Source organism: Phasianus colchicus, chromosome 1 (assembly GCF_987193195.1).
Source record: "Phasianus colchicus chromosome 1, bPhaCol1.hap1.1, whole genome shotgun sequence".
Taxonomy (NCBI): Eukaryota; Metazoa; Chordata; class Aves; order Galliformes; family Phasianidae; genus Phasianus; species Phasianus colchicus.
In genome coordinates, this window is record NC_143436.1 from 50247118 (window position 1) to 50271940 (window position 24823).

At 43.4% G+C, this 24823-nt stretch overlaps 2 protein-coding genes across 2 annotated transcripts; one reads left to right on the forward strand and one right to left on the reverse strand.

Moving 5' to 3' along the window:
- Nucleotides 1–507: 507 nt before the first annotated feature.
- XRCC6 (X-ray repair cross complementing 6) lies at nt 508–14008 on the reverse strand. Its single transcript, XM_031600273.2, has 12 exons — nt 13673–14008; nt 13460–13575; nt 13159–13297; nt 10377–10631; nt 7991–8174; nt 6469–6655; nt 5071–5239; nt 4344–4505; nt 3969–4098; nt 2640–2740; nt 1599–1712; nt 508–1034 (listed from the first exon to the last, which is right to left on the reverse strand). Exons 1-12 carry the CDS (start codon nt 13761–13763, stop codon nt 838–840), a joined length of 1845 nt encoding a protein of 614 aa, XP_031456133.2. The 5' UTR covers nt 13764–14008; the 3' UTR covers nt 508–837.
- Nucleotides 14009–14049: 41 nt separating this feature from the next.
- DESI1 (desumoylating isopeptidase 1) lies at nt 14050–24796 on the forward strand. Its single transcript, XM_031600278.2, has 6 exons — nt 14050–14326; nt 20886–20907; nt 21430–21499; nt 22104–22213; nt 22985–23107; nt 24262–24796. The coding sequence occupies exons 1-6, from the start codon at nt 14236–14238 to the stop codon at nt 24347–24349; spliced, it is 504 nt and encodes a 167-aa protein (XP_031456138.1). The 5' UTR covers nt 14050–14235; the 3' UTR covers nt 24350–24796.
- Nucleotides 24797–24823: the final 27 nt, after the last annotated feature.

The window sequence follows — 24823 nt, forward strand, 5'->3', positions numbered from 1 at the left end:
AAAACGTACAACCCCAGATGCAGCTTTGTCAGTATGATTTTAAAAATACTCTGAGTAACAAACAAGGGCTACTCTCCACAATCTGCTACTTCTGAGCACAGGTTTTGGCACAGGAGCTTGTATAACATTCTGACTCATACTCACTACAGAGGTGGAAAAGTACTACGCTATTTCAGTAATTTACCTCAGATAAGTGCTTGCAGTTTTCCATGGAACACTGACTTTTTCTTCTTTACCATTTAAAAAAGGAAGACCTGGCTGAACAGCTCTATGAAGTGTCGGTGTTCTGCCCAAAGAATGGCTCCTGATCACTAATAATGATTCTCTCCTTTGTGATCTGCTAGTAATCTTTATTACACTGATGGGGGAAAAGAACACAATTTGATTACAAGCACTGATGCTGGCAGTTTTGGAGAGCAGCAAAATAAATCACTGTGTTTACATCCTCTGTTGACAGACAGACTTGATCTGCTGCATGTGTTCATGTGGTATCACACAAATCATTCGCGTTTAAGTGAATTTTGCAGTCTTTGTGATGAAAAGATCATACAGCTGGTGTTGCAAAGAAAAAAGTCCAAAATAACTTTATTAAGAAACCAGGAAGGCACAACTGTGATCTGTGAGCAACCTGAGTTAGCAGGACATTTAATTCTGCTACTGTGAACGGTATCTGAGTTTGCAGAAATGCTTAGAAACTACAAGTCAGAAGTTTCTCCAGTGCTAGATTCAGCAACCATTGGCCTTCTCCTCCGTGGCAAGATTGAGCAAACTCAGAATTCAAGTACAACAACCACAACTTTAAGCAAGTGGAAGTCAACCATGGCCTTCCCTTCCTGCTTAGCGCCCACTGAAGTATTCAGTCAGTGCATCTATGAGTTCCTGCTTCTTCCCCCCACTTCTCAGCCTGTAATGCCTGCACATATCCTTCAGAGCAGAGACAGTGAGCTTGCCCAGAGTGCCACTCTGCACGTAACTCCTCAGTGAATCTTCTGAGATTTCTATCTTGGGCTTCTTTTCTGCTTGACCATCACCAGCTAGAAAGATAAATTTTATATCACCAAGATTTTTAAAATTTTCAAAAGCATTTCTTATACATACCAAGTTAACAGCCATTAGAATGGTATTTCAAAGTCCACCTATATACTCACTCACTCAGTGTTTTTTCTAAAGTAGGTGTCAGTATGTAAACCATACTGTATTTCACTTATAGCAGTGATCTCAAACTCAAGTACAAAACTCTGGGTTCACATAGGGAATTCAGCTGACACTCCTGCTTTACGCACAGTTTTGCACATTCCCAAACCACAGGTGGACCTGAGCATTACTTTGACACTTATTCCCCAAAATGGTCAGCTTGGACTTGCAAAATTGACCATGCATAAAAGTCTGCTTCCTCACTCAACATACAGACTGAAGACGTGAATTCCTTTTATACCACTCTGGGTTTTCGCTAGGCAGTTTCTCATTCTAGCAGTTCTCCACCTTGATACCACAATATTCTCTGTTCCCTGTGAATCCCTGTGAAAACCAAAGATGCAGAAGCCTCAACTGAAAATAATACAGACACCGTGTTGTGCATCTGCACTGCCATTACTTGCCTTGTTTTCGCTTTGCAACCTTCCCTTCAGGGTTGTAGTCAGGAGGATAAACCAGCTGCTTGAACTCCTCCACCAGGTTGCCTAGCCTGCGGCTCATCTCTTCAGTCTTCGGCACTGGCAAAAGAGAAAGATTTGTCCCCTCAAGAAAAGCAAATTCCCCAATACAATTTTGCTTCTGTAAAAGCTACCATGCCAGCATCTTGCAAGCATGCAAAATGCAAAGAGCTTTGTTACGATAATCACAAATGAGACATTCACAGCTCTTGATAACATCAAGGATTTGTGTTATACATATGCACATATCCCTGAACTGTTAAATATATACACGGAACAAAACACAGATGGTACAAGTGATAGAGAAGATCTCCTTGTTGGTGGCACTGTTAGCTAGGTCTAATCTCAGACGTTTAAAATGCAACAGTTTATTACCTAAGGTTACAAGTAGTTGGAGGCAGAACTTGTTTCTGTCATGTATTTATGCAATATCTAGCAGAGGGTCCCAGATTATTAGTTAGATATCACCTCATATGAAACAAGTAGCTTCTCTAACACTATTCCTAGATTAGAACAAAATTTTAAACCAAACCAAATAAAACCTTTCCTTCAGGAGTAGGTTTGTAGCCTTTGATAGGTGTTCTGAGAAATTGTCACAGCCACCAGGTGGCAACATTGCCTCCTGGCAATGTTGTTCTGTAAGGAGCTCTGCCACTTCATCACACTATTAGACTCTTGAAGACAGGAATTACAGAGAACATGTTTGTCGTCAAAAAAAAAAAAAAAAGGTGGGGGAAGGGGAGGGGAATTAAATTTCAATTTTGGAGTGTAAAGTGAAAATTCTTCCTTTCTCCTTTTTGCTGACATTGTAAGAAACTAAGGTTTCTGTACTTCAGAATGAAAACATCCATAATTCTGCATCTAGGAACACAACATCACTAAAACATTCTTTTAAAAGGCATTTAGTTTTGTAGCACCAAAACTATGACTTAGACAAAGTCAGGAGCCCTCAAACCCACCTCCCCAACATCTACCAGTAATTCTCACTTGTAAGATCCTCAGCTTGTTCTGGTTCCAGCATATCCAGCGCCAAAGCCTCCAGATTCCTGAAGTGCTGCTGCAAAACTGGGTTCTCAAAGCTGTCAGTCCTGTCAAGAATCCCTCAGATTTTCAGTGCATGCTGCCAGGAAGCTAAGACATAAGATCTGCCACCAGCCTATTTCAAAGTTAAACTTCCCTCTTTCCCACAAATCAATCCATTCTCACCAGAAGAATCACTTATCCTCTTTTCAGTTTACCTGCTGAGTCACCATCCTGTCATCTACCAAATGTGTTAGGTAGCTGTGGGAGACTTAGAAAGCTATGTGAGATAGAGAGACTGGCATTCTGCACTACTGTGCTTCTTTCTATATACAATTTTTTATGTCCTACTTATTTTAGAGTCCCATAAAAGTCCCCCTCCTGAAATTTATTCTGGTTATGACAAAAAAGGCTCAGCTATTCTCTCTAGCACATGCTCATTTGAAAGATCCAGGCCTGATCTGCAATAAATTGGCACAATAAAATGTGTTATCTGCAACAAATTACCACAACCCAGAAAACAAGAGCAATACTATGAAGAATTCCAGAACATGCTACATAAAGCACATGATGCCTGGTCATTTCAGAATGACTGAGAAATAAGTTTGCACAAGATTAATGCAAAGGAAAGCAATTTGCTTGTGCAAATCATTGTCTCTTGAAAGTTTCCTCACTGAATGCATTTTATGTGTTTGCCTGCAGCAATGACACTGTGAGGCAAGGGACACATTTGTGTTTGGGAGACAAGGTGTTCTCCCACACCTGAGGTATACTTAAAGCCCTTGAGTAAAAATGTACGTGTAGCTTCTATATGCAGGACAATGCATTATGAAATGGAGGAACAAGGCTTGCTGAGTTATCTAAACTTATAATTGACACATCCCTAATATTTAAAAAGAACAAAAATATTCAGACAGTGATGTTTGACCATATCATGGAACAGAATCCAGATCAAAGCTAAAGACCACTTCAAAGTCTTACATCTACTGCAATCACAACCTTTAAGGCACTCAGCTTGGTCACCAAGTATGGACCATTAAGCAGTTGATTGTTTTACAATCAATGTATTTTTAACTATGGCTTCCTAGAACATTTACTGTAGACCTGCTGAAGAATGCCAGAGCCTATTAAATTAGTAGCTATGAAGCAACATCCCAATTAAAGCTATTTAGTCAGTACATGCATCAAAATCTCATCCTGTGGACAATACGTCTGAAAAATGTGCACAGTAGAGAAAGCAATAGTGTTGAGCATTCTTCCCCACGTGCATCCCACACACAGTTTATCTCCATGTACCTGTATTTGAAGCGGAGTTTTTGAATGATCTCCTTCATTTTGTCCACCTGCTCTCGATTGGCTGCTACCTTTTCTGTAAAATCAACTTTCCGTTTATCGTCTGCATATGGTAGGAAAATTATATGGAAACCTACATAGGACAGAGAGAGCAAGAGAATAGTTACGCAGAACCATGGCCTCAAAATCAGAATTTAGGGGAAAAAGCAAGATTATCAGATAGGTCTGATGACTCCCCAGACCAGCTTGCTATTTTGCCCTAAGCAGCAGCAATCAGTAATACCTCCCAGTACCTACAAGGTGACAGTATTTGAACACAGCAAATGTGATGCTGACTGCACCCAAGAAAGCAGGGAAAGGCAACATCTCTTCCCATACCTGGAGGAGCTATCTGCACTTTCTGCTCATCCAACTCTTCCTCCTGAGGAACCAAGGCCACAAAGCGAGGGGGAGTATTCCGGCGGGCGATGTATCTGCACAGTGCCATCACCTCTTTCTCCAAGCACTTCATCAATAAGGCATTAAACAGAGTTGTACTGCCTGCAAAGTAAAGACTGCACTGGTCAGTTGACAGATTTGCTCCTTTGTTCCAGAATGTAACCCCAGACATTACAGATTTAATGTTGTGACTTCTTTGCAATACTTGCACTATTTCAAATGTTAAAAAAACAACTGTTGAAAGGTGGAAATCTCTACAATGCCATTATCTCTCCTGACCAGAACTGTGCAAGTTCTGGGCAAAGAACTAAAATCACTAACACCTGAGAAATGAAGTAAGGTTGAAAACTGGAAACACGTATCTCCAAAGCATCTCCCTGGTATGGTGGACACAGGAATAGCAGCACACCTAGGACCTTTTCCAAAAGCAACAAATTAATAATTCAGACTGAAATACTCTTCCCTGCCCAATCAGCTCTTCTCTGCTGAAGAAAACAAAAATTAACTGCAACTGAGGGGGCAGTAATACTTATTTCAATACATTTTAATATTAGCATGCTCTTAAGTTAGACAAAGATTTTACACTCAACAGTCACCACCCCAATACTTCATGGATCAGCTGGTTATCCTAACGCAAGGTGTGAATCTTCTCTCGCTAACTTCTTACCAGTTACTAGAGACTCTTCAGGATACATGAACTGGGAGGGCCTGATATGGTGGTGCTGTTTCAGCATTGAAAGTGGTTTGAAGCCAATCAGAAACAAGCCTGAAGAATCAAACCGTTTCACTTCTTCGGTTTCCTCTTTCTCCATCACAATCTGGCGGTTTCCATATGTCTAAATTAGAAGGAGACAGAGAAGAACAGGTGGTACTGATGCTAGCAGAAGAAAAGCTGGATAAGACAGGTAAAGAAGGGGAGGGGCAGTTGCTGCCTCCCACTACTGCAAAGGGGGTTATAAACAAGACAGGGTGAATTCTCCTCTTCAGGGCACACTTAAAATTGTTGGTCATAGTCTGCAACCACTGTCCCATGGGAAATTTGGACTGAACATTAGAAAAATGCAACTTCCTAAGCCAGTGGTTAAGCCCTGGCACAGAGAGACTGTCACATCTCATCCTTGTAGTTACTCAGAGCAGGCCCAAACAAGCCCTGAATGACCTGATGCAGTTTTATGAGCCTTGCTCTGCACTGTTGGAGCAGATACTTCCAGAGATCCTGTCCAAACCATGGCTCTAACTTTGCTTTAGCAGATGAACATTAGCTACTCATTCCCGGCAGAAACAGAGACCAAAAAGCAATGTTTTTGAAGCATCATTCATATATCATAAAAATGAAAACATATTATAGTCAACCTCCAGAACTTAGACATGTAAGGTCTTACTGCTCAGCTCTCTGCTCATCCATATTTTATTGCAAAAAATTACTGTTCAGTATAAATAAAAATAACAATCAATCTTAGAGTACAATTTCATGAGCCTTTTGCATGCAAGGAAACAAAGTGTACTTGTGCCAATACATTTAGCAACTGCCTATTCTATTTTGAAGTAAGGCTGTGCCCGAGCAGAGAGGAAAAAGCATTCACTCTGCATCAGACAAACTATCAAGCAGGAAGACAAAGCAAAGAATAAAAAAACAAAGAATAAAGCTACTGTGCTCCTTTTTTTTTTTTTCTTTGGAAAAGAGCAACCCCTCTGTGATTTACATTTGCATGTTTAATAAAGTGGTCAAAATTTGTTCCTAATGACTCAAGAGATACTACCAGCAGTGCAGTACAAGGCCGTACAAAGTTAGGCTCTGACAACCCAGTAATGCCTTACAGAAAGAAATGACCTGTGCTCCTGAACACACTACCACCAGCAGCTCTGCTTTCCCTTGAGTATCACACCAGAAAAACAACCCACTCACTCTCTGCACAGCTTACAAAATGACTGCACTAACCCAAAGAGCACACAGATGTAAATACTCCTCTACCTCATCCTGAAAGTGAAATACAAACAAAAGCAGTAAAAGGCTGAACATCTCCCCACCACCACAGAGTGAGAAGGCACACAACCAGTACATTACCTGAGCCCTTTTTGTATCACTAGGCAGAAGCAAACTGCCTGTTTTTCCATTAAACACCCTTGTTTTTGTTTTAACAGGTTCGTTAGTTTCCCGATAAAGTTTCACTGGATACGGCTTGTAAGCTTTTTGAATAAGGTTGTAAACACCAACAGAGAAAGACAGATCTTTGTTCAAATACAGATTTAACCTGTGTAAAAAGAAGCAGAATGCAGATTTGAGGCTGCCGAAGGGTCACTTTTTTAAAAAAAATAGTCATCTTCCCATATAACTTATTTTCTCCAATCTTCTTTCTCTTCCCCTCCCAAAAATCACAGGTGTAACTGAAACATGTTATTACTTACTTCATAATTTCACTCACATATAAACATTTTTGGAATTACATCACTTCTAGTCATAAAGAATATTTAAGGAAAGTTAATTTAACATATTTCTTCCATATTTTTCACTTGGAAGGGCAGCTACACTCAGGTAGAACACAGCACAAGTTTATGGTTGGGCATCTCACTTTTGTTTAACACAACGTGACCTCTGAATTCACACAACTGCTCCAGCAGAGAGTAAAATTCCCCCAAAGAACGCCATCAAGACAAACAATACCATGATAAAAAATCCAAACTTTGAGAAAAATTCAGAAGTAGTAGTTTAAAATTGAGGCAGACCTCAAGTTCTGAGTGCAAAATAGTGGATTACAGTGAATGTTATTTGCTCTCATCTCAAAGATATCACTGGTACAGGATTCTTCCTCTTCAGGTATTAGAAAACTTGAGGAATATTGTCAGGAGAAGAAAATGAAGTTGCAAACAGGACAATGCCAGTGACAACAGCTCAAGTTGGATTTTTTTTCATATATACTAAAAAACATCAGGCTGCAAAGGTCATTTATTTACTGTGCACCCACATCAATCTGTTAAGAATTCAATTGGTAAAAAACAACTGTTATGAAGTAGGTGGTTCCAAAAATACTTTCTATCCGCTTTGTCAAGATCCCTTTAATCTTTCTGTAAGCATTTCTAATCTTTCAGTAGGAGATCAGAAATATCAAGGCTGTGTGAATCCATACCAAGTACATAGACACACTGGCCACATTATCTGTTAAATAATAGGACAAAATACCTACCAGTCACACTGAGATCAACTTTTTCTAAGTTAACACTAGTAAGCAAAGCCTCATTTCAATCAGGTTGCACAAAGAACTGAACATTTTACACCATACGTTGCAAAGTGTGTTTTGGCAGGTGTTTTACTTTGGCAACGGTGTCATTTTTCATTGTGATAATTTCTGACCAAGGTTAATACAGGAGATTCACATAATGCAAAAAAAGAGGTCTACCTTCATTCTCAATTTGTCATCCACCAAGGCCAAATATCCTTGGAAGCTAAGACGAAACACCAACTCAAACTGAGGAATTAATACTGAAAAATTTAAGCACTGATGCCCATCATTCCAGAAGAAGGTGAGATGCAGTCTAAAAATAACATCCAGTTGCCTCCGTTGAATGACGTACAATAGCCAGGCACACACCTGACTAAAGCTCGTTTCCTTGTCTCCTTTGCTCGTACTTTCTTCATGAGATGCTCCAGTTTTCCTGACTCATCAGGCTGGATCCCAAGGTCCTCATCCTCTGCTACGTTGATGATGTCCCTGTAGAACAAAGAGATATCGAATCCTCCGAGCTTCTTCAAGTGCATCAAGTCCAGGATAATACCTAGAAACAAAGAAAAAGACAGGAGGAGGATCATATAAGCTGCTTTTTTCTTACACAGGCATCGTCCTCAGTTTTCTCTGCCTGACCAAAAGTAAGCTCCAAATTGCCCCATCTGCACCAGATGGAAAAGTTTCAAGGGAAAGAAGCAAAAGACTTTCTTCAGTTTCAGTCAAAGCAATGTAGCATGGAAAATGTTCCTTCCCTAATTATGAATCTGGGCAATGAAACAGCAATGAAACATGAAGTGTTTCAAGTGCATGAAACAGCTCTGACAAGCTCCTATAAAACATACTCCTACTTCAGGCAGAGAGAGAAGAAATGACTTCAGCAATTCCCTTTTCCCAACGTTAAGGTCTAATGAATCAAGGATGCTTACAGCTTCTACATCTAGAACATATGCTGAATTCCAAAAACGACGGCTATCTCAGCTGCATAGCTGAACTAATGAAATGCTTGCTCTCCAGTCTCTGAGCTCAGGTTGCTGCTCTTCAGCTAATTCAGAGTGCAATCATTAAAGTGATCTTCCTTTTGCACTGATTTGGTGCTGTTATTTCCCTTCCTAATGTTATTATTCCCTTCCTGGAAAATGGGAATGAAAAACAATGAAATGAAGTACAGTTTGTTTTCCACGGACGTCTCCAATTCTGATTTATGACATGAAACTAGAGCAGCCCTAGAAAATAAGTGTTCATAGTTGGAAACCAGGTTGGATGACTGTTTCCAAAGGTTTGCTCCAAAAGTAATGCCTCATATTTATTTCCATGGAAATTACAACAGATACAAAGAATACAATTACACTATTTGACAGAGCAAATTCTCAGCTACAAAACACTATTTTTCAACAGTCACCACCATAAGCTATGCATTTTTGCCAGCGATGAACAAAAGCCTGCATGCCACACAAGTAAAAATCTGCACCAGCACAATCCACCATTTCACAGCTGCTATGATGGTTGCTGCTAGTAAAATGTTGCCCACACACTCCACCTTCCATCAGCCTGAACAGATGGAAGTCAGAAGGTGCCAAATCTGGACTAATCAGTGGGTGTAGTAACACAGTCCAGCCAAGACTGACTCGTGCTCAAGCCAAGACTGAAATGTGCTTCACAGTCCTCAAACTGGCATGGGGCCTGGCATTACTTTGTTGCTAGAGAAAGGCTGTCTTCTTCTTTGGTCTGACTCTGGAAGTTTGAGTTTTCAGCTTAGTCAGCACTATGATGCAGCAGTCAGAGCTGACTGTCCAAGTTCCCAGAGATACATAAGGACCACCACTACTTTTCCCAAAAGACCACACAACAGTTTACCTGCTAAAGACTATATCTTAAACCTTTTCTTCCATGTGAATCCACATGTTGCTGCTTCATGGACTGCCCTTTTTTACTCCAGCTTGTAGTGGTGATACCACATCTCATCACCAGTAATGATGCAATACAGGTGATGTACTGTTACCTTCAGCCTCTATTGGTTCAACAGGTCTTGATATACTTGCATATAATGTTCCTTCTGTTCCTGTGTGAGCATTAACGGGACCCAGCTGGCACAAACTTTGCCAGCATCACTGGCAACATCATTTCCAATGCATTGAAGCTGATATTCAGATCTGTACACAGTTCCCTGGATGTAATCTGATGATTCACAAGAGTGAGATGATTGAGACACTCTTCATTTTGTGGTGTGACAGCTGTGCATGGCTGTCTGGAACGTGCCTTGTCCTTCATGTTGCTGTCACAACTGCTAAAAAACACCACCCACTGCCTCACTGCACTCATATCCACTGTTTGGTCCCCACAAACATTCTGCAAGTGTTCATGAATGTCAATGGGTGCCTTTTCTTCCACATGGAGGAATTCAATGACACACCTTTTCTTCACGTGCACTTCCATGTCAGACACCATTTTGTCAGACTGCCCCTCTACTGCCATCTGTCACACAGCAACAAGATGCCACAGAATATCTGTGGGAAGCTTCAACGTCTAAGACCACAGCACCAACATCCACCTCTGACACTGTGGGCCAACGTAATAGAAGGCATTATTTTTGAAGTTAGCCCTCATAGAAAGCATCAGAAAGTTTCCTTAGTTTTGATGGTTTTACATTTTTTTTCCAGCACAATCTTGCAATGCAGTTAATACCTGCTACAAAGTCACATCACTTTTATTCTGCCTGAAATTAGAGGCTTAAATTAAAGGGGAGAATACTGACCTGTGTCTCTCAGATCACCAGCTCTGGTCCTGGCCAGTTTGGCCTTAGCACTATCATTGGCATGAGGGTTATCCTCGTTGGTGAAAAGCATGATCCTTTTGTGGCTCAGTCTGACTCGGACATCGCTGAAGAGATTAGAGCAGGCCCAGAGTGCTTCACCCAGTGAATAGTCAGCATTGTGGCCAAAGGTCTCACGGAAAAGTACTCGTCCTTCATCTCCCCTGTACTGGTCCAGCTCTAGAATACGCTTTGCACCTATGGGAAATAATAGCATTTGCAAACATCAAAAATTCTGAAAGAAGTATTGCAAACCCTTCTAAAGAAGTGCTGAGAGTTTCCTGCAGCTGATATCTGATTAACATCCTTTACCAGCTCTATAGTGGTGCCTTTCTACAGCCTGTCTGAGAAAACTGAGATACCCTAACATTTTCAACATTGTAAGCTGGTTATCAGTTGAAAGCACCTGCGAAGGCCAAGAGAATGCAGAGTGCCCTAGCATAAATGTGGGGTGCCTTCTGTTGCAGGAAACAGGCAGGGATCAAAGTATCATGCACCTTCTGCATTGAAAGAATAAGTTCTCATCAGGAAACACAGTAGTTGTACCCACTGCAGAGGAACAGCAGACCACTGTGCCACCAGCAAAAAGCAACAAGGCTGAAATACATCCTGCATCTCTATGGCAGGTTGGGAAGGGGGAGAATTCCTCCTGCTCCCTTGCGCTGCATGCCTGACAGTATCACTCCAGATGTTGGATTCAGCCCATAGATAACCACGAGGACTTCAGCAATTCAGAGCAGGTGCCAATGGCCTTTTGAAAGCCCTATGGATCACTCCAGTCCAACTATGACTCCTTCTCCCACCCATCTGAAAGTAATTCTCCTGTCTTCTACAACTCTACAAGAGGGGATAAGCTTTCATTTTTCAGCTGCTGCGATCTACAGAGCTTCTTCTTTCATCCTTCACTCAAATTCAATCTTGAAATCACACCCAAAAATGTCTTTTTTGTGCATTTGCTATTTTATTTTCATGCTCAACTTTTCTTTAATTAATAGCATTAATTTTCATAATAACTGCATAATAACTAACTATAATGTCTCCCTTCTCCAGAGCACACATCTCTCCAATGACAGTAAATACACTTCCTTTTCCACAACATCTCCCTTTCAAATTAGCTATCTTTATAAGCAGGACAAAGCTACTACCTCTAATGCAGAGGAAAAGGGCAAACAGGGAAGAAGGAAAAAGGATGAGTGAGAAGCCTAAGATATTGCCAAAGAAGGAAGAAGAACCTAGGGCAGTCTTGTCAGGTCCCAGTTGTAATTAGTTCTGAAACTAGGACAAGGCACAGTTCTTGCAGGGGAACCCAGGCTTACTAAAGCACGAGAGCAAGAACACTAGCTTGCTACTCCTAATTAAGAAAATGAAATGAAACCTCCCCAGAGATACAGACAGCTATTAAAAGCCAGTTGACAGAGTTCCCTTACAAGACTATCAGCGGTCATAGAATTTGTAGCTCTTAAAATGTCTTTGTTGCACTCCCCCTGGTACCTTCTCCAATTTATCAAATGGCACTCCTGTTAACAAGCACATTCTGTGTAATCCTAACAAAATGGAAGAGCAAATATCAAGAATTTGTACTGAAAATAAGAGAAAGAACACCCAGTTAACGAATTGTACAACCTGTTCTAACTGAGCCTGATTGAGGGTGAGGGTTGGATAAAGATGGCTTCCAGAGGTCTCTTCTAACCTCAGCCATTCTGTGATCCTGTGATATTCTCCATTAGTTGTAATTTGTGGTGCCTTATCAAGTCTGAGCCTTATTCTGAAGTGTGGCCAGCGCATGATGGATCTTCAAGAGTTGTGCTGAGATCCTCTTTAAGAGACAGCAAGAGGATGACCACAGTAAAATAGATTAAAAAAAAAAAAACGAAACAGACATAGAAAGGGAATCAGAACCAGGTATAACAGAAAAGGCTAAGCTCCCACAATGTTTTTAAAATTCCTCTACGTTACTCGATCATTGAATCATTAAGGTTTTAAAACACCAATAAGATAATCTAGTCCGTCCATAAGCCCACCCCCACCATGTCCACTGACCATGTCCTCAGTGCCACATCCACACGGTTCTGGAACACCTCCAGGGATGGTGACTCCACCATCTCCACGGGCAGCCTGTGCCACTGCAGCACTGCTCTTTCAGAGCAGATTTTTCCTCATAGACAACTTGAATGACCATTCCCTCTCACCCTATTACCTGGGAGAAGAGGCCAGTCTCACCTCACTACAACCTCCTTTCAGGTTGTTATGGAGAGCAATAAACCTTCTCCAGACCGAACAACCCCAATTCCCTCAGCTGCTCCCCACCAGGCTTTTGCTCCAGACCCCTCACAGCTCTGCTGCCCTTCTCTGGACACACTCCAGGGCCTCCATGTCTTTCTTTAGTGAGGAGCCCTGAACTGAACACAGCACTCGAGGTGCAGCCTCCCCAGAGCTGAGAACAGAGGGACGGTCACCTCCCTGCTCCTGCTGGCTGTGCTGTTTCTGATACAAGCCAGGATGCCGTTGGCCTTCTTGGCTACCTGGGCACACTGCTGGTTCACATTCAGATGGCTGTCAGCTAACATCCCCAGGTCACTCTTCTCAGTGCAGTTTCCCATCCTCCCAAAATACATCTCAGAAACAAGAACTTTTCCATTTACTTGACAGCTGCTTTCAGAGAGGCCAGTTACTAGCAACACTACACAGATGTCCTCATGCAAATCTTCATAGCCCTTTACTCTACCTGGATTGTCCAGCTCCTGAAGGACATAGACATGCTTGAAGTCTGCACAGTTCTTGTTGTTCTCTGTGCCATAGAACACAACACTCAACAGATCCTTGTCACTACTAATAATTTTGCTGATGTACACATTCCGGATGCACTGAAAAGAAAGCACAGAGGTCAAAACGTGAAGAAAACGAGTGGCAATAACAGTACCAAATGCTGCCTTTGGCAGTCAGCAGTTCCTACGGGCAGACTGCAGCAGCCGGCGTGATGAAGGCAGGCGGCCCTCGGAGGGCCATAACCGCCCTGCGTTCCTCACCTGCATGGTCATGTCAAAGGGAGTGGCCGCCTCCTCATCCTCGTAGGGCTCGAACATGGCCTTGGAGGCGTCGACCAAGAAAATCAAGCTGTCCCGCCCCGAGAACCTGTGGTCCGCTACGTTGAGGGGGAAAAGCAGCCGCATCAACGGCCGGGGCGCCCGCTGAGGGACCGCAGCCCCGAGCTGCCCTCGTCCGAGGGGAAGGTATCTTACCGACAGCCTCCTGCCCCTCCTCCTCCTGCTGCTCGCCGTCCTCCTCCTCGTCCGGCCCGTCGCCACGATAATAGGACACCCAGTCGGCCATGGCCGCTGCCGAGGGAACCGCCGCTCAAGGCTCCCTTCAACCTCCGCCGCCACGCGCCGCTGGCCGCGGACCGTCACTCATCTGAAATCCCCGCCTCCCTTCGCCATTTTGGCCCATGATGAGGCAAGAAGGGCGTCTCTCCCCGCCCCCTTCGGGTAGCCACGCCCTTATCCCGACGAGGATTGGTTGCGGGAAGGAAAACACAGCGGGAGCTCCCCGCCCGCTCCGACGCCGACTCCGGAAGAAGCGGCAAGCCTCAGCCAATGACCGATTGACGTTCCTAAAGTCCCGCCCACTCGCTTCTGTCCGCGCCCCTCCGGAACGGCGGCGCCGCATAACGGCGCAGTGAGGAGGCGCGTGCGCGGCGGTGGCGTTGCGCTCTCCGCTCGTACCGCCGAGACCCAAGAGCGGCGTTCGGTGCCGCGCCTCTGTCTCTTCCCCTCCGCCTCTCGGCGGGCGGCCGCGCGTCCCCATGGAGGAGCCGCCGGCGCTGCACCCTGTGAAGCTGTACGTGTACGACCTGTCCAAGGGCATGGCCCGCCGCCTCAGCCCCCTCATGCTGGGTAAGCGCCGAACGGGGCCGGCCTCGGGCCTCGGCGGGGCGGGGCTGCGGGACCCGGGTCGGTGGAACGGCTGCGCCTGCAGCCGGGCCCGTGTCTTCATTGTCTGGCCCGTGGTTCGATTGTTTGAACTGATACTGGCCGGTCTCGTTTCAGAGTGTCGGTCCGGGCGTAGGCTTGTGCAGACATCGGTTACCGGTGTCATTGTGCGAAACCTTCCTGTCAGTTGAGTTGTGGTGGCTTTGTAGCTCTCCTACCCCATCCTCGGGTCTGGTAGCTTAAAGGTTTCCACAGCTGACAGCGCGTGACTTCGCTGCTGGTGTTCTTTATGCAGCTTTAAGTTTGTAACTTTGTGTTCAACTAAAGCCGTCAAGTAGGAATCAAGTCATGAAAAGGAAAGCTTAGAAATCTGCCTGCGTCTCTCATCGGTGCGGGAAGCGCTGTGCTGTGTGCTGGTCCTGCCCAGGAACTCAAGGCCTGCCCGTGGAACACGGCCAGCACGGCCTGCCTGCTACAGTGACAAGGCAGAGCGCACAGTCCTTGGGGTTACGTGGATCCGGTGACTGGGTTATCTGTGACGCAAACAATAGTTTGTTTGGTTTTTTTGTTTCCATCTCTTTCAAGTTAGCTGTCTTCACACAGGCCCAGCAGGGTTCCAGATTATTTTTAGAAGCCTCCCAGTGAGAGAATGATGGGTTTGTCTCCTGCACCCAACTACTATTTTTTGCTTTACTTAACAACAAAAACTGCTGCTACTTTAGCTTTCAGATGATCAATAGCTACTTTCCTTTTTTTTCTACCTATCAGTGACATTCATAAACTGTGCATCATAGAATCACAGAATGGCCTGAGTTGAAAAGGACCACAATGATCATCTAGTTCCAACCCCCCTGCTATGTGCAGGGTTGCCAACCACCAGACCAGGCTGCCCAGAGCCACATCCAGCCTGGCCTTGAATGCCTCCAGGGATGGGGCATCCACAGCCTCCTTGGGCAACCTGTTCCAGTGCCTCACCACCCTCTGAGTGAAAAACTTCCTTCAAATATCCAACCTAAACCTCCCTGTCATCATGTTGGGAGGACACAGAAATCAAAAAGAGTTTATTGGATGGCCTGGTGCTAAACACTTGTCATCTCTCCTTATGGTGTTCTTTCCAAGAAAGTGAAGTTTGAAGCAATGTTTTTGCTTTTAGTTCTCTAACGTTGCCATGGGTATTGAAACAGTCATATTCAGGTGAGTAAATTGCTCCTCGTGAGGCTGGCTGTTGTGAGAGCATCACCACACCATGCTTTCAGCTGCACTAATAGGATTTACCATTATTATGTGTTATGTTGGTTCAGCATTCCAGGATCAGCTCTCTCTGTTAAAAGTTATCCTGACTCGTTCAGGATCAGTTTTCCACATTGTGGCTGAATGAACCTGAATAGTAGAACAACACAGTGTTGCTCATCACAGGCTCTGGGTGACTTGGTTGTGCCTTCTGGGCACATCTTCACTGTTCTTGGCAAGTTTATTCATTTTTACCCAGACTCCTTTTGTTCCTGCTGCTTTTCTGTGCATTTTCTATAGCTTTTTTGATGAATGTTTCTGTTTTGAGGTGTAAATGACCCACAGTGGATTCACTTGGCTTTGATATCACATCTGGCACGTTCTGCGTGCTGTTGCTCTGCTTTCTTTACAAGTATTGTTCTTCTCCTTCATTCAGACTGAGACTGTGTTTGTCTGTCCACTTATGTGATCTGATAATAATTAATGTTAATTTGAATGTAACTGGACTTCCATTTCAGCTCTGTTCCAGAACACTTGCTTTCATGAAAATCAAGTTCACTTCCCTCCTGCAGTCTACCCTACTTCTTGCTCTCTCAAGAAGAAGGAAAGCGAAGCAAACTCCTCCATCTCTGTTAGTCTTTTCCTTCTGTTTGGTAGTGTTTGATTTAATTAGAATGATTTTCCCTTTTAAAAGGGTGGGAATCAATGGCATGGTCTAAGAAATCTCAATGTTATGCAAAGCAGTGTTCTGCTAGGGATATCCAGTCTGCCTGACCAGTTAGTTCTGCCTTGATAGGAAACCAATTTGTTAATTTTCTGTCTTCTGGGGCCTACAAGGATAGAAATGTTAAAATAAATAAATAAAAATAAAAAATACTGGGCTTCCAGGCACATTATTTCTTCACAGCTTGGGAACTAGTATGCTTGTGCTGAAGGATGCATAACAAGCTCTAAATTAGATAAGCTAAGAATCTATCTCTTTATATAATTCCTTGGTGTCTCAACTCTTCAGTCTAATAATTGGGATTAATATGCAGACTCTGTGTTCACTTGATGTTTAAAATGCACAGGAATATGCTACATCACATGGATCACATTAACAAATCAACTCTGCCAGTAAAATAGGTTGGCAAGCATCTAATCTTCCTCTTGCTTGGCCTTACAGATAAACCCAAGCATGGAAGTAATCTGACTTGATTGTATTCTAAAATTATTCAGGCTTGTGTTCTTCTTTCATAATGCCTTCTTATCCTCATGAGTGCCATCTCCTAAATCAGTAGCACAAAAACCAAATCTGACTACTTCATTCTCCCCATTCCTATAACTAAGCTGGGGGGGGGTGGGGGGCTTGAAATTGTTTCATGTGTTTTATGTTGTATTTTTCTCATATTTCACTGTTGCTTAAATAAGTAAGCTGTGTTAGGGAAAAAAAAAACCAAACAAACAAACCACAAATGTGTTTAGTTGCCAGGTGGTACTTTGTCTCATTCAAACAATTTGGAATGCTTAAGCAGCTCTTTGTATAATTGATATGTTCTTCAGAAAAGATCTGTAAGAATGCCTGAGCAAAGAAGGGCTGAGTTCATGTATCGATCAGGTTTCTAAAGCTTAATGAGCTCTTATCCTAACACAGCTATAACACAGCAACTTTCACACCCATGTTCTTGGTCTGCAACCAGAGCAAAGTAATGTGACTTGCATTAGCTTGTAATGGCAGCAGATGAAATCAGACTGAGTTCCTTCATGCTTACTGCTGGCTGAGCTTACACACAGACTGCTGGACAGCTGATACCTGGTAACTTGACCATGTGCACTGATTGTTTTGTGATAGAGTGCCTACATCTAAATCTGCAACACCTTTTCCTGCTTAACAGGTAGAGGTCCCCTGAAATATTGGATCTCCTTAAGCATCTTGCAGTTATCTTTTTTTTTTTTCTTTTTTAACCTGGTTGGGCTGTAGGTGTGTGTTGCACCTGCAGAGGCTGTGAGCGATGTATTTTGTATATGCATGCAAGGCATAACTCATTATACAGGCTGTCCTGATTGCTTTGCTTCTGTTTCTTAGGAGTGGGAGTGATTGTGAGCTGTTACCTGGTCTGTGCAAGGGCTGGGCTTGAGGGAAGAGGGCAGCAAGATCACCAGCAGAGGCAAAGCTTCAAGAGGAGGGGGTGGTGTTCATGGAGGTCTGTGTAGAACCTCTTGGATGATGCAACAGACAAATGTCACTGGGATTCTTGCAAAATTACAAGAGAGGGAGTTGCTTGAGAAGTTTGAGAAGTTGATGACCTTTGATTCCTCTTGGTTTGCAGTTAAGGTGACCACAGCCAGCAATGCAACATGGAAAGCTGCAGCAGCACACTGACAGTCCTTGGTCTCTGGGAGGTGCAGATGTGGTTAGTGACAGCAGGTTTCTCAAGTGTGGGACTGCCCAACTGTGTTGGCTTTGGAGAGACTTGCGTGGTGGTCATGAGTGATCTGTCTGGCCAAGCACAGTCCACTGGTGGCAGAAAGGGATTATGTGTTCTCTGCAACAGATTGCACAGCTGCCATGGGTGCAGCACTGCACATCCGGCATGTGTTTCCACTGTGCCAGCCTGGTTAGCGTCTTACAGGAGCTGCACACAAACTGGAAGACAGCAGGTCCATTCAGAGCATCAAACCAGTCCTCGGCACGGGCTGACCTCATAGAACACCCTCAGGCAGAGCTGCCAAGAGCTGTTCTGCTGTTGTCCTGGCAGCTGCTGCCTGTTGTCAACCATGGATGTGGTGTGTAACTGCCAGAGAAGAGCCTCTAGCGTTGCAGTACAGCCTTGTGCAAAGTTCCTTCCCCAAATCCTGTTTGTTTCTCTTTGCAAGGTCAGAGATCCATGCTGATGGAAAGGGATCTCTAGAGATCCTGCCCAGGGTAGATGTGGTGAGAACAGATTTCTCAGGGCCTCCTGCGATTGAATTCTGAGTATCTCTGGGTCTGATGCTCCCCGTCCTCTGTGCCTGTCATGTGGTTCTAGACAGCACCAATGGCAGCATCTGCCAGGACTTCCACCTACACACGGAACCCCAGTGCAAACTGCCAGCTCTGTAGAAAGCCTTTTGTTATTGTTTGCTAGAAGCGTGTGCATTTGTGCGTGAAAGTAAATATTAAGTCTTTTCCATTTAGCATACAAAAGCATGTATACAGTACTGGTTTGTGCTGCCTTTGAAACAGCTTGCTTCTCTGCCCTGGAGGGTGAAGATCAAATTTTTAGTGGAAAACAGTGATTTATTGTGAACAATTGTATAATTACTTATTAACAGAACATGAGCTACACAGGCCATGGTAAGGCCTGTCCTAGGCCAACTGCTGAATGCACAGCTGTGCTGTGTACCCTACCCAGATGATATTACTGATGAGCTGGTGGTGTTATCATTTCTTTCTGGCAGCTCCAGAGCAGAAGATGAAAGCTGTTATGGAGATGGTGTGGGACAAAGGCTGGAGAATCTAGCTTAGCTGGATGGGATGCTAAAGAAGCAGTAAATCCTACTGAGGTGTTGCAACACACTGCCCCACTTTTCTCATTGCTGCTGCTGTCTTTTGGCCTTAAGCTGGCTCCATGCCCACGTTTCTCTGCAGCAGGTTAATGGTGAAACACTCTTGCTGCCTAGCTGTGATGCATGGCAGTGACAGATCAGCCCACCTACTTCAGAACTGGGTGTGCTCACTTTGATTGATGTCTTTGTTGTCCCAGCAGCCTTTTCCCTGCCTCCTCTCTCATGTGACCCTCATCTGAAACAGGTACCTATTTCTGTACCTGTTTTGCTTCAAAGATAAGTGAGAAGATTACAGCAGTGACTTTTTCTTACTTGGATGCACGAGCATCCCTTTCTTGAAACTCCTGGAGGACTACCTTCTGTTTCCTTCCTCTGTTTCACCCAGTTCTGATGGTAATAAAGATTTTCTTGATTATTACCCGAGAGGAAGAACTTGTGAAGAGCTGCAGCTGTTGGAAGTGCTCATTGCTGGGATTTGCAGACCACAGCAGCTGTGACAGAGGAGCAGGAGAGTGCCTCTGCCTCCTGTGGCCACTGATCTGAGTAGGGACAGGCAGGGAATGGCTTTCTTCAAGACAAGGAACAGGGACAATGCATCTCACTGCTGCTACTGTGCCTGGCAGTGGAATAGTTGATTGTTATTCTAAGCATCTGATTCCAGCCTTTTGAAAGTGCCACAATGCACTTCTCAGCAACATAAGCTGTGGGAATGCAATTGCAGTAAGTGATGGTGTCATTTTAGAGACAAGTTGACATGCAGTGAGGGATGCATCCAAATACTGAGTTAAAGCCAGGAGATGGCATCGTTACTGCTTCAAAGACAGTGGTATCCTCATGCTTCCATCATCAACCTCAGCCCGATGATATTTTGGTTCCTTGTGCATGTAAGCATCTATAGATGATCACATCACATTCTGTCACTTAAAAATGGACCAACAACGTAGCATGCTGTTGCTGCATGCAAATTTACAAAGGGGTAACTGTACCAGGAACCAAGCCCTTGGGTTCTGATAGGTGAAGTAATTGAGGCAGGAGTAGGAGCAGCTGGTGACCCTCTGAAGAGTGGTTTCATCTTGAGATCCTACCCTGAATGAGGAGGGGTTCACATTTCCCACTTGGAAAAGATGTGTCAGGGAACGAAAGCATTTCAGAAGGGACTTTTTCTAAGACAGAAACAAGCTATCATTGTGCCTGAAGCATATCTTTACTGCTGCTGTGTTCTACAAAACACACAGTTTAATTTTGTAACTTGTATAAATTGCAAAACTATATTTGTCTTGCAGACACGTGCTTAAGTGCTTGTTTTTTAAGGGCTGAGGAAAGCCATGAGGTGGGTGATTGTAGAGACTGTTTTCATAGATTGTTGGTTCAAGTCTGATCACTCCTCTTTTACCAAAAAAGAAAACTCAGTGCTCTGTGCTGGCAAACTGTAATTGTGGAATCAGAGCAGAACTCTGAACTCTTCTGAAAAGGTTTAGTTTCCCTGTAGACAACAGCCCAAGGAAGCTGAGCATTGATAGGGCAGGATAGCACTGACAGATCTGTGTGCAGGAGGAAAAAAGTCAGGCATTGGTGTTGACAAAGGAGTTTGTTTGAAAGAAAGACATCCTGCTGCTTTAGAAGCGACTCTGGGGTGAAAATCCTATCTTCAGGATTGCTGACGTGGTGGAATGATAGGTAAAGATCCCTTGTGACTGACTAAAAGTAGGCTGAAAGCTGGAAAATACATTACTAATAACTATCTTCTTTTTTTTTCTGCATGCAGGGAAACAGCTGGATGGCATCTGGTAAGTGACTAGATCTGAATTGCATAATGTGTGGTGTAGGAAGCATTATCAGTATGAGATCGTTTGTGCTTTGGATCTTAAGAGCACTTGGGTGAAGAGGGACCAATGCACTTTCTGTTTCTGAATACAGACTGCCAGTAAGATTAAATACAGTCATGTGCTGGTTAAACCTCTAGAATCAAAGCAAGAGACAGAGCTGCTATCTCTGCAACTTTACCCTCATCCCTTTAGCAGAAAGGCTGCTGGATGTCTTGTGCTGGTGTGGAAGTTCCTGTCTTTGTGTTGTGCATGGGCACCAGCTATGCCTCTCCTTTCCCAAGCACCTATGTGTTACAGTAGGCTTGATAATTATTGCTTTCATTTCTATTCATGTCCCAGCAGGTACTGTTCCTAGTCACAGAAGCACATTGTCTTTTTAGGTTATTTACTTCATGATGAGCTTGACCACATGAATTTACTATTGATTTTATGTGCTAGATGAAATATCTCCTTTATCTTACCTGTTTCTATTTTCTGTGGCAGGCACACCTCCATAATAGTCCATAAAGATGAGTTCTACTACGGCGCTGGGGGAATCTCCAGCTGTGCACCTGTAAGTTAAACTTTTCTGTTAACTTTGTGATAGAATTACATCATTGGATTTGCTCGTGTCCTTTAGAAAAGCAGCAAGTGAAGAGAACTCTGAGTTCAGCCAGATATGGCTGCTTCCTGTGGTTGCCCTGTCCATCTGAGGAAAAGAACTGGGCAGTGGGTTCAAGCTCAGCCAAATACAGGCGAAAGGGTTACTTCCACTGATGGTGTCCTGGGTAGACAGACTCTTTCTGCAGCTGCTTTGTCAGTGATACGTTGTCTGATTTTGTATGCGTGGTCTTGGCGTGAAGGCTTGGCAACTCAAAGCATCCTTTTCAAGGTTAAAGAAAAAATCCATGATGCTTCAACAGACCTTTCTGTTCTTGGAGAGGTAAAAGTGATGGATGGTTCTTTTAAAGCAGAATTTTTTCAGAGCTTAGAGCTTTTAGTACATTGCCTCTCAGTCTCAGAGTGGAGAATGGAAGGCCAGTAGGGCCCTTTCCTTGATAAACATACTAGAAGTTCCTACTTCTGTGCCTATACAAGCCATGAGGGCTCAATTCGGTGGAGCCAAAAATAACTCAGTGTGATGATTTGAATAGTCTTCTGGATGTTAATTCCCACAGGGAGGGACGCTTCTTGGCCCCCCAGACTCAGTTATTGACTTGGGGAACACAGAAGTTACAGAAGAAATCTTTCTGGAATATCTTTCTTCCCTGGGGGAGTCCATGTTCCGGTAAGTAGCAGCTGGTACTGTATCATCTGAGTACCAAGAAAAGGCTTCTAAGGAGAGGGGTGCAGAAAGGAGGAAAGTATTATGAACCCACTCCCACTCACAAAGCTTTGTCTGCTTATTCTATTACTTAGTAGTCTCCAGAGATGAGGCTGGAACTGATGCACAGCTAGACAACCCTGTGGCGTGCCAGCCATGAGCTAGGCTGGGAAAGCATTCTGCTAGGAAGCCTTTCTCACTTTTTTTTTTTATAAAATGAAATAATGCTAGAAATCTCTTGGTGGGGATCACCAGGGAAAATGAAGGCACTGTATGAAAGATCTCAGAAAATAAGGCCCTGTGAATCATGGGTGAGGTGTAGTAAAGCTGCCAACGAGCTGAGTGAAAGCAAAGTCTTGACTGCTAAAACGTCACATCTATTTCTCACAACACAAAATGGTGGCATTCAGTATTCTGGCTGGATTTCAGTGCCAGCTATTCCCGTGATTTCTCTTTATTCCTTCTGTGGTTTTACATGAAGAAACTTGACCTCACTTAACCTTCAAAAAACCATCGTATAGAGTCAGTGATGCAGAGAGATGCCATTTTCCACCCTGATTCAATTAGATTAGCAGGTGAATTGATGTCTGTTTTACCTATTTGCCTTAGAACCCTTTGTTGGGGAGAGGAGAAAAGCGCTAATGTGAGGAGATGCTCCTCAGTAGCGATCTGTGTTTTAGTGCTTGTTAGCTTTATTGCTGAGTCTCTCATTTCAATCCCTTTCCTGTGGCACAGAAGTGAGTCTTACCACTTCTTTGAACGTAACTGCAACACCTTCAGTAATGAAGTGGCACAGTTCCTGACAGGAAGAAAGATCCCTTCCTACATCACTGACCTTCCATCTGAAGTTCTTGCCACGTGAGTATGCATTCTGCTTCTCTCTGTAGTGTATTGCTTCATGCTAATGCTTAAATATTTGACAGAGGCAGCAGTACCAGTTTGTGCTGTCTCTCTGTGAGAAGCAGGGTGAGATTAGGGAGAGGATACTGTTTAACACAATACTACACAACAGGTACTAACTGGCACTGGTATTACTGAGAAGGGAGAAGGAAAGCTGTTCTTCTGTCTTTAACTTGAAAGACCCTTTTAAAATAATTAGTTAATGTGACAAGAAGGGTAAAGGATCTTTCAGAAAGTGATGTATTTTTTGTTTCTTGATGGGTTTTTATTGTATTTTTTTTTCTTTGTCTTGGGAAATCAGTACCTCTCAGAGATCACTTCTAATACTCTAAGCACCGTAAGTGCACTGGAGATGTTAGTTTTGCCAGCAAAGAAGGGGAGATGTAATTTTAAAGTTAAAGCTGCAGTTTTAGAACTAGGAATGAGTGACAGAAGAAGAATGGGAAGAGAGGAAATAAAGGTAGGTCAGTTCAACCATTTTTGTTGTGCTCTGAGCAAGCAAGGATCCCAGTGGGATGATTTGGGCTTTATTATTTAGGTCTTGTAAGTGGTATATCGCATCATGTGGGAGACATATCTTCCACTCTGGGCTCTTATTGACTAAGATCTGTCATGTAGTCTGTAGCAGAGTGAGTCATACCTGAAGGCAAACTAGCAGCTACAGATTGCAACAGAAATTATTCTGTGTGTTGAACCACTGTCTTATAAAGGGACTAGATCTGTTCTTCTAGCAGAGTCTTTAATATTGATGTGATACTTAATGGAGAACTGCAGTTGCATAACACAGATTTCAATCACATGCTTAAGTATTGTGAGTTACTGAAGCCAGTTTCAGACATGCTATTACCACATTATCAGTGTGGGCATGTTAGGACTCAGAACTACCTTTAAGAATCTTAAATCTGGTTTTGTTTAGTTATGGAACAGTAAATTCTGTTTAATAGGTTAAAAATTCTGTTTAATAGGTTAAATTTACTCTGCTTGTAGTGAAAAGAGTCTAGAATCAAACCAACATTGTAGAAGAAAGCTGATGAACAGACTGAAGTTGTAAATGGGGGGGAGGGGAGTATTCAAGTAAACTATTTTAAATATTTATTTATTTGTCTTTTCAGACCTTTTGGACAAGCTTTACGGCCCTTCCTGAGCCAGTTGCCTCCACCTGGAGGAAATACCTTTAACAGGGATAATGGACAGAGCTAACAGGAGTGCCCTGCTGTGCCCAGCCTCACCAGGCCTCTTCCTTTTTAAGCACGGATCTTCCAGATTTCTATTTTATAATTTCCCATCTGAATTAACTCTATGGAAATTACAAGACCAGTTTTAAAATTTCTTAGGGAGAGGATTTATCAGGGTGCATGCAATCCAAGGCTACCAAAAAGATTGCCATAATTTCTAATAGTATTATGCTAATTTATAAAGGCTGTCTTGCCTGAAGTTAGGCTGATACTTTCTAACTAATTCCTCTGCTGGGAAGTGGGAATTCATTCCATGAGCATTCAAGCCCATTATGCATTTTGAAGTAAAGGGGGTGTCCTAGCCATCCCTTGCATACTCATGTGTCTCGTCACTGTCAATATTATGGGGGTATTTGCTCCAGTCTCTAGCAAGGGAGATACTTGTAGCTGAGGAAGTAAAGGTGTCCCAGTACTTGTCTTGTGCATATTTCATTAACAT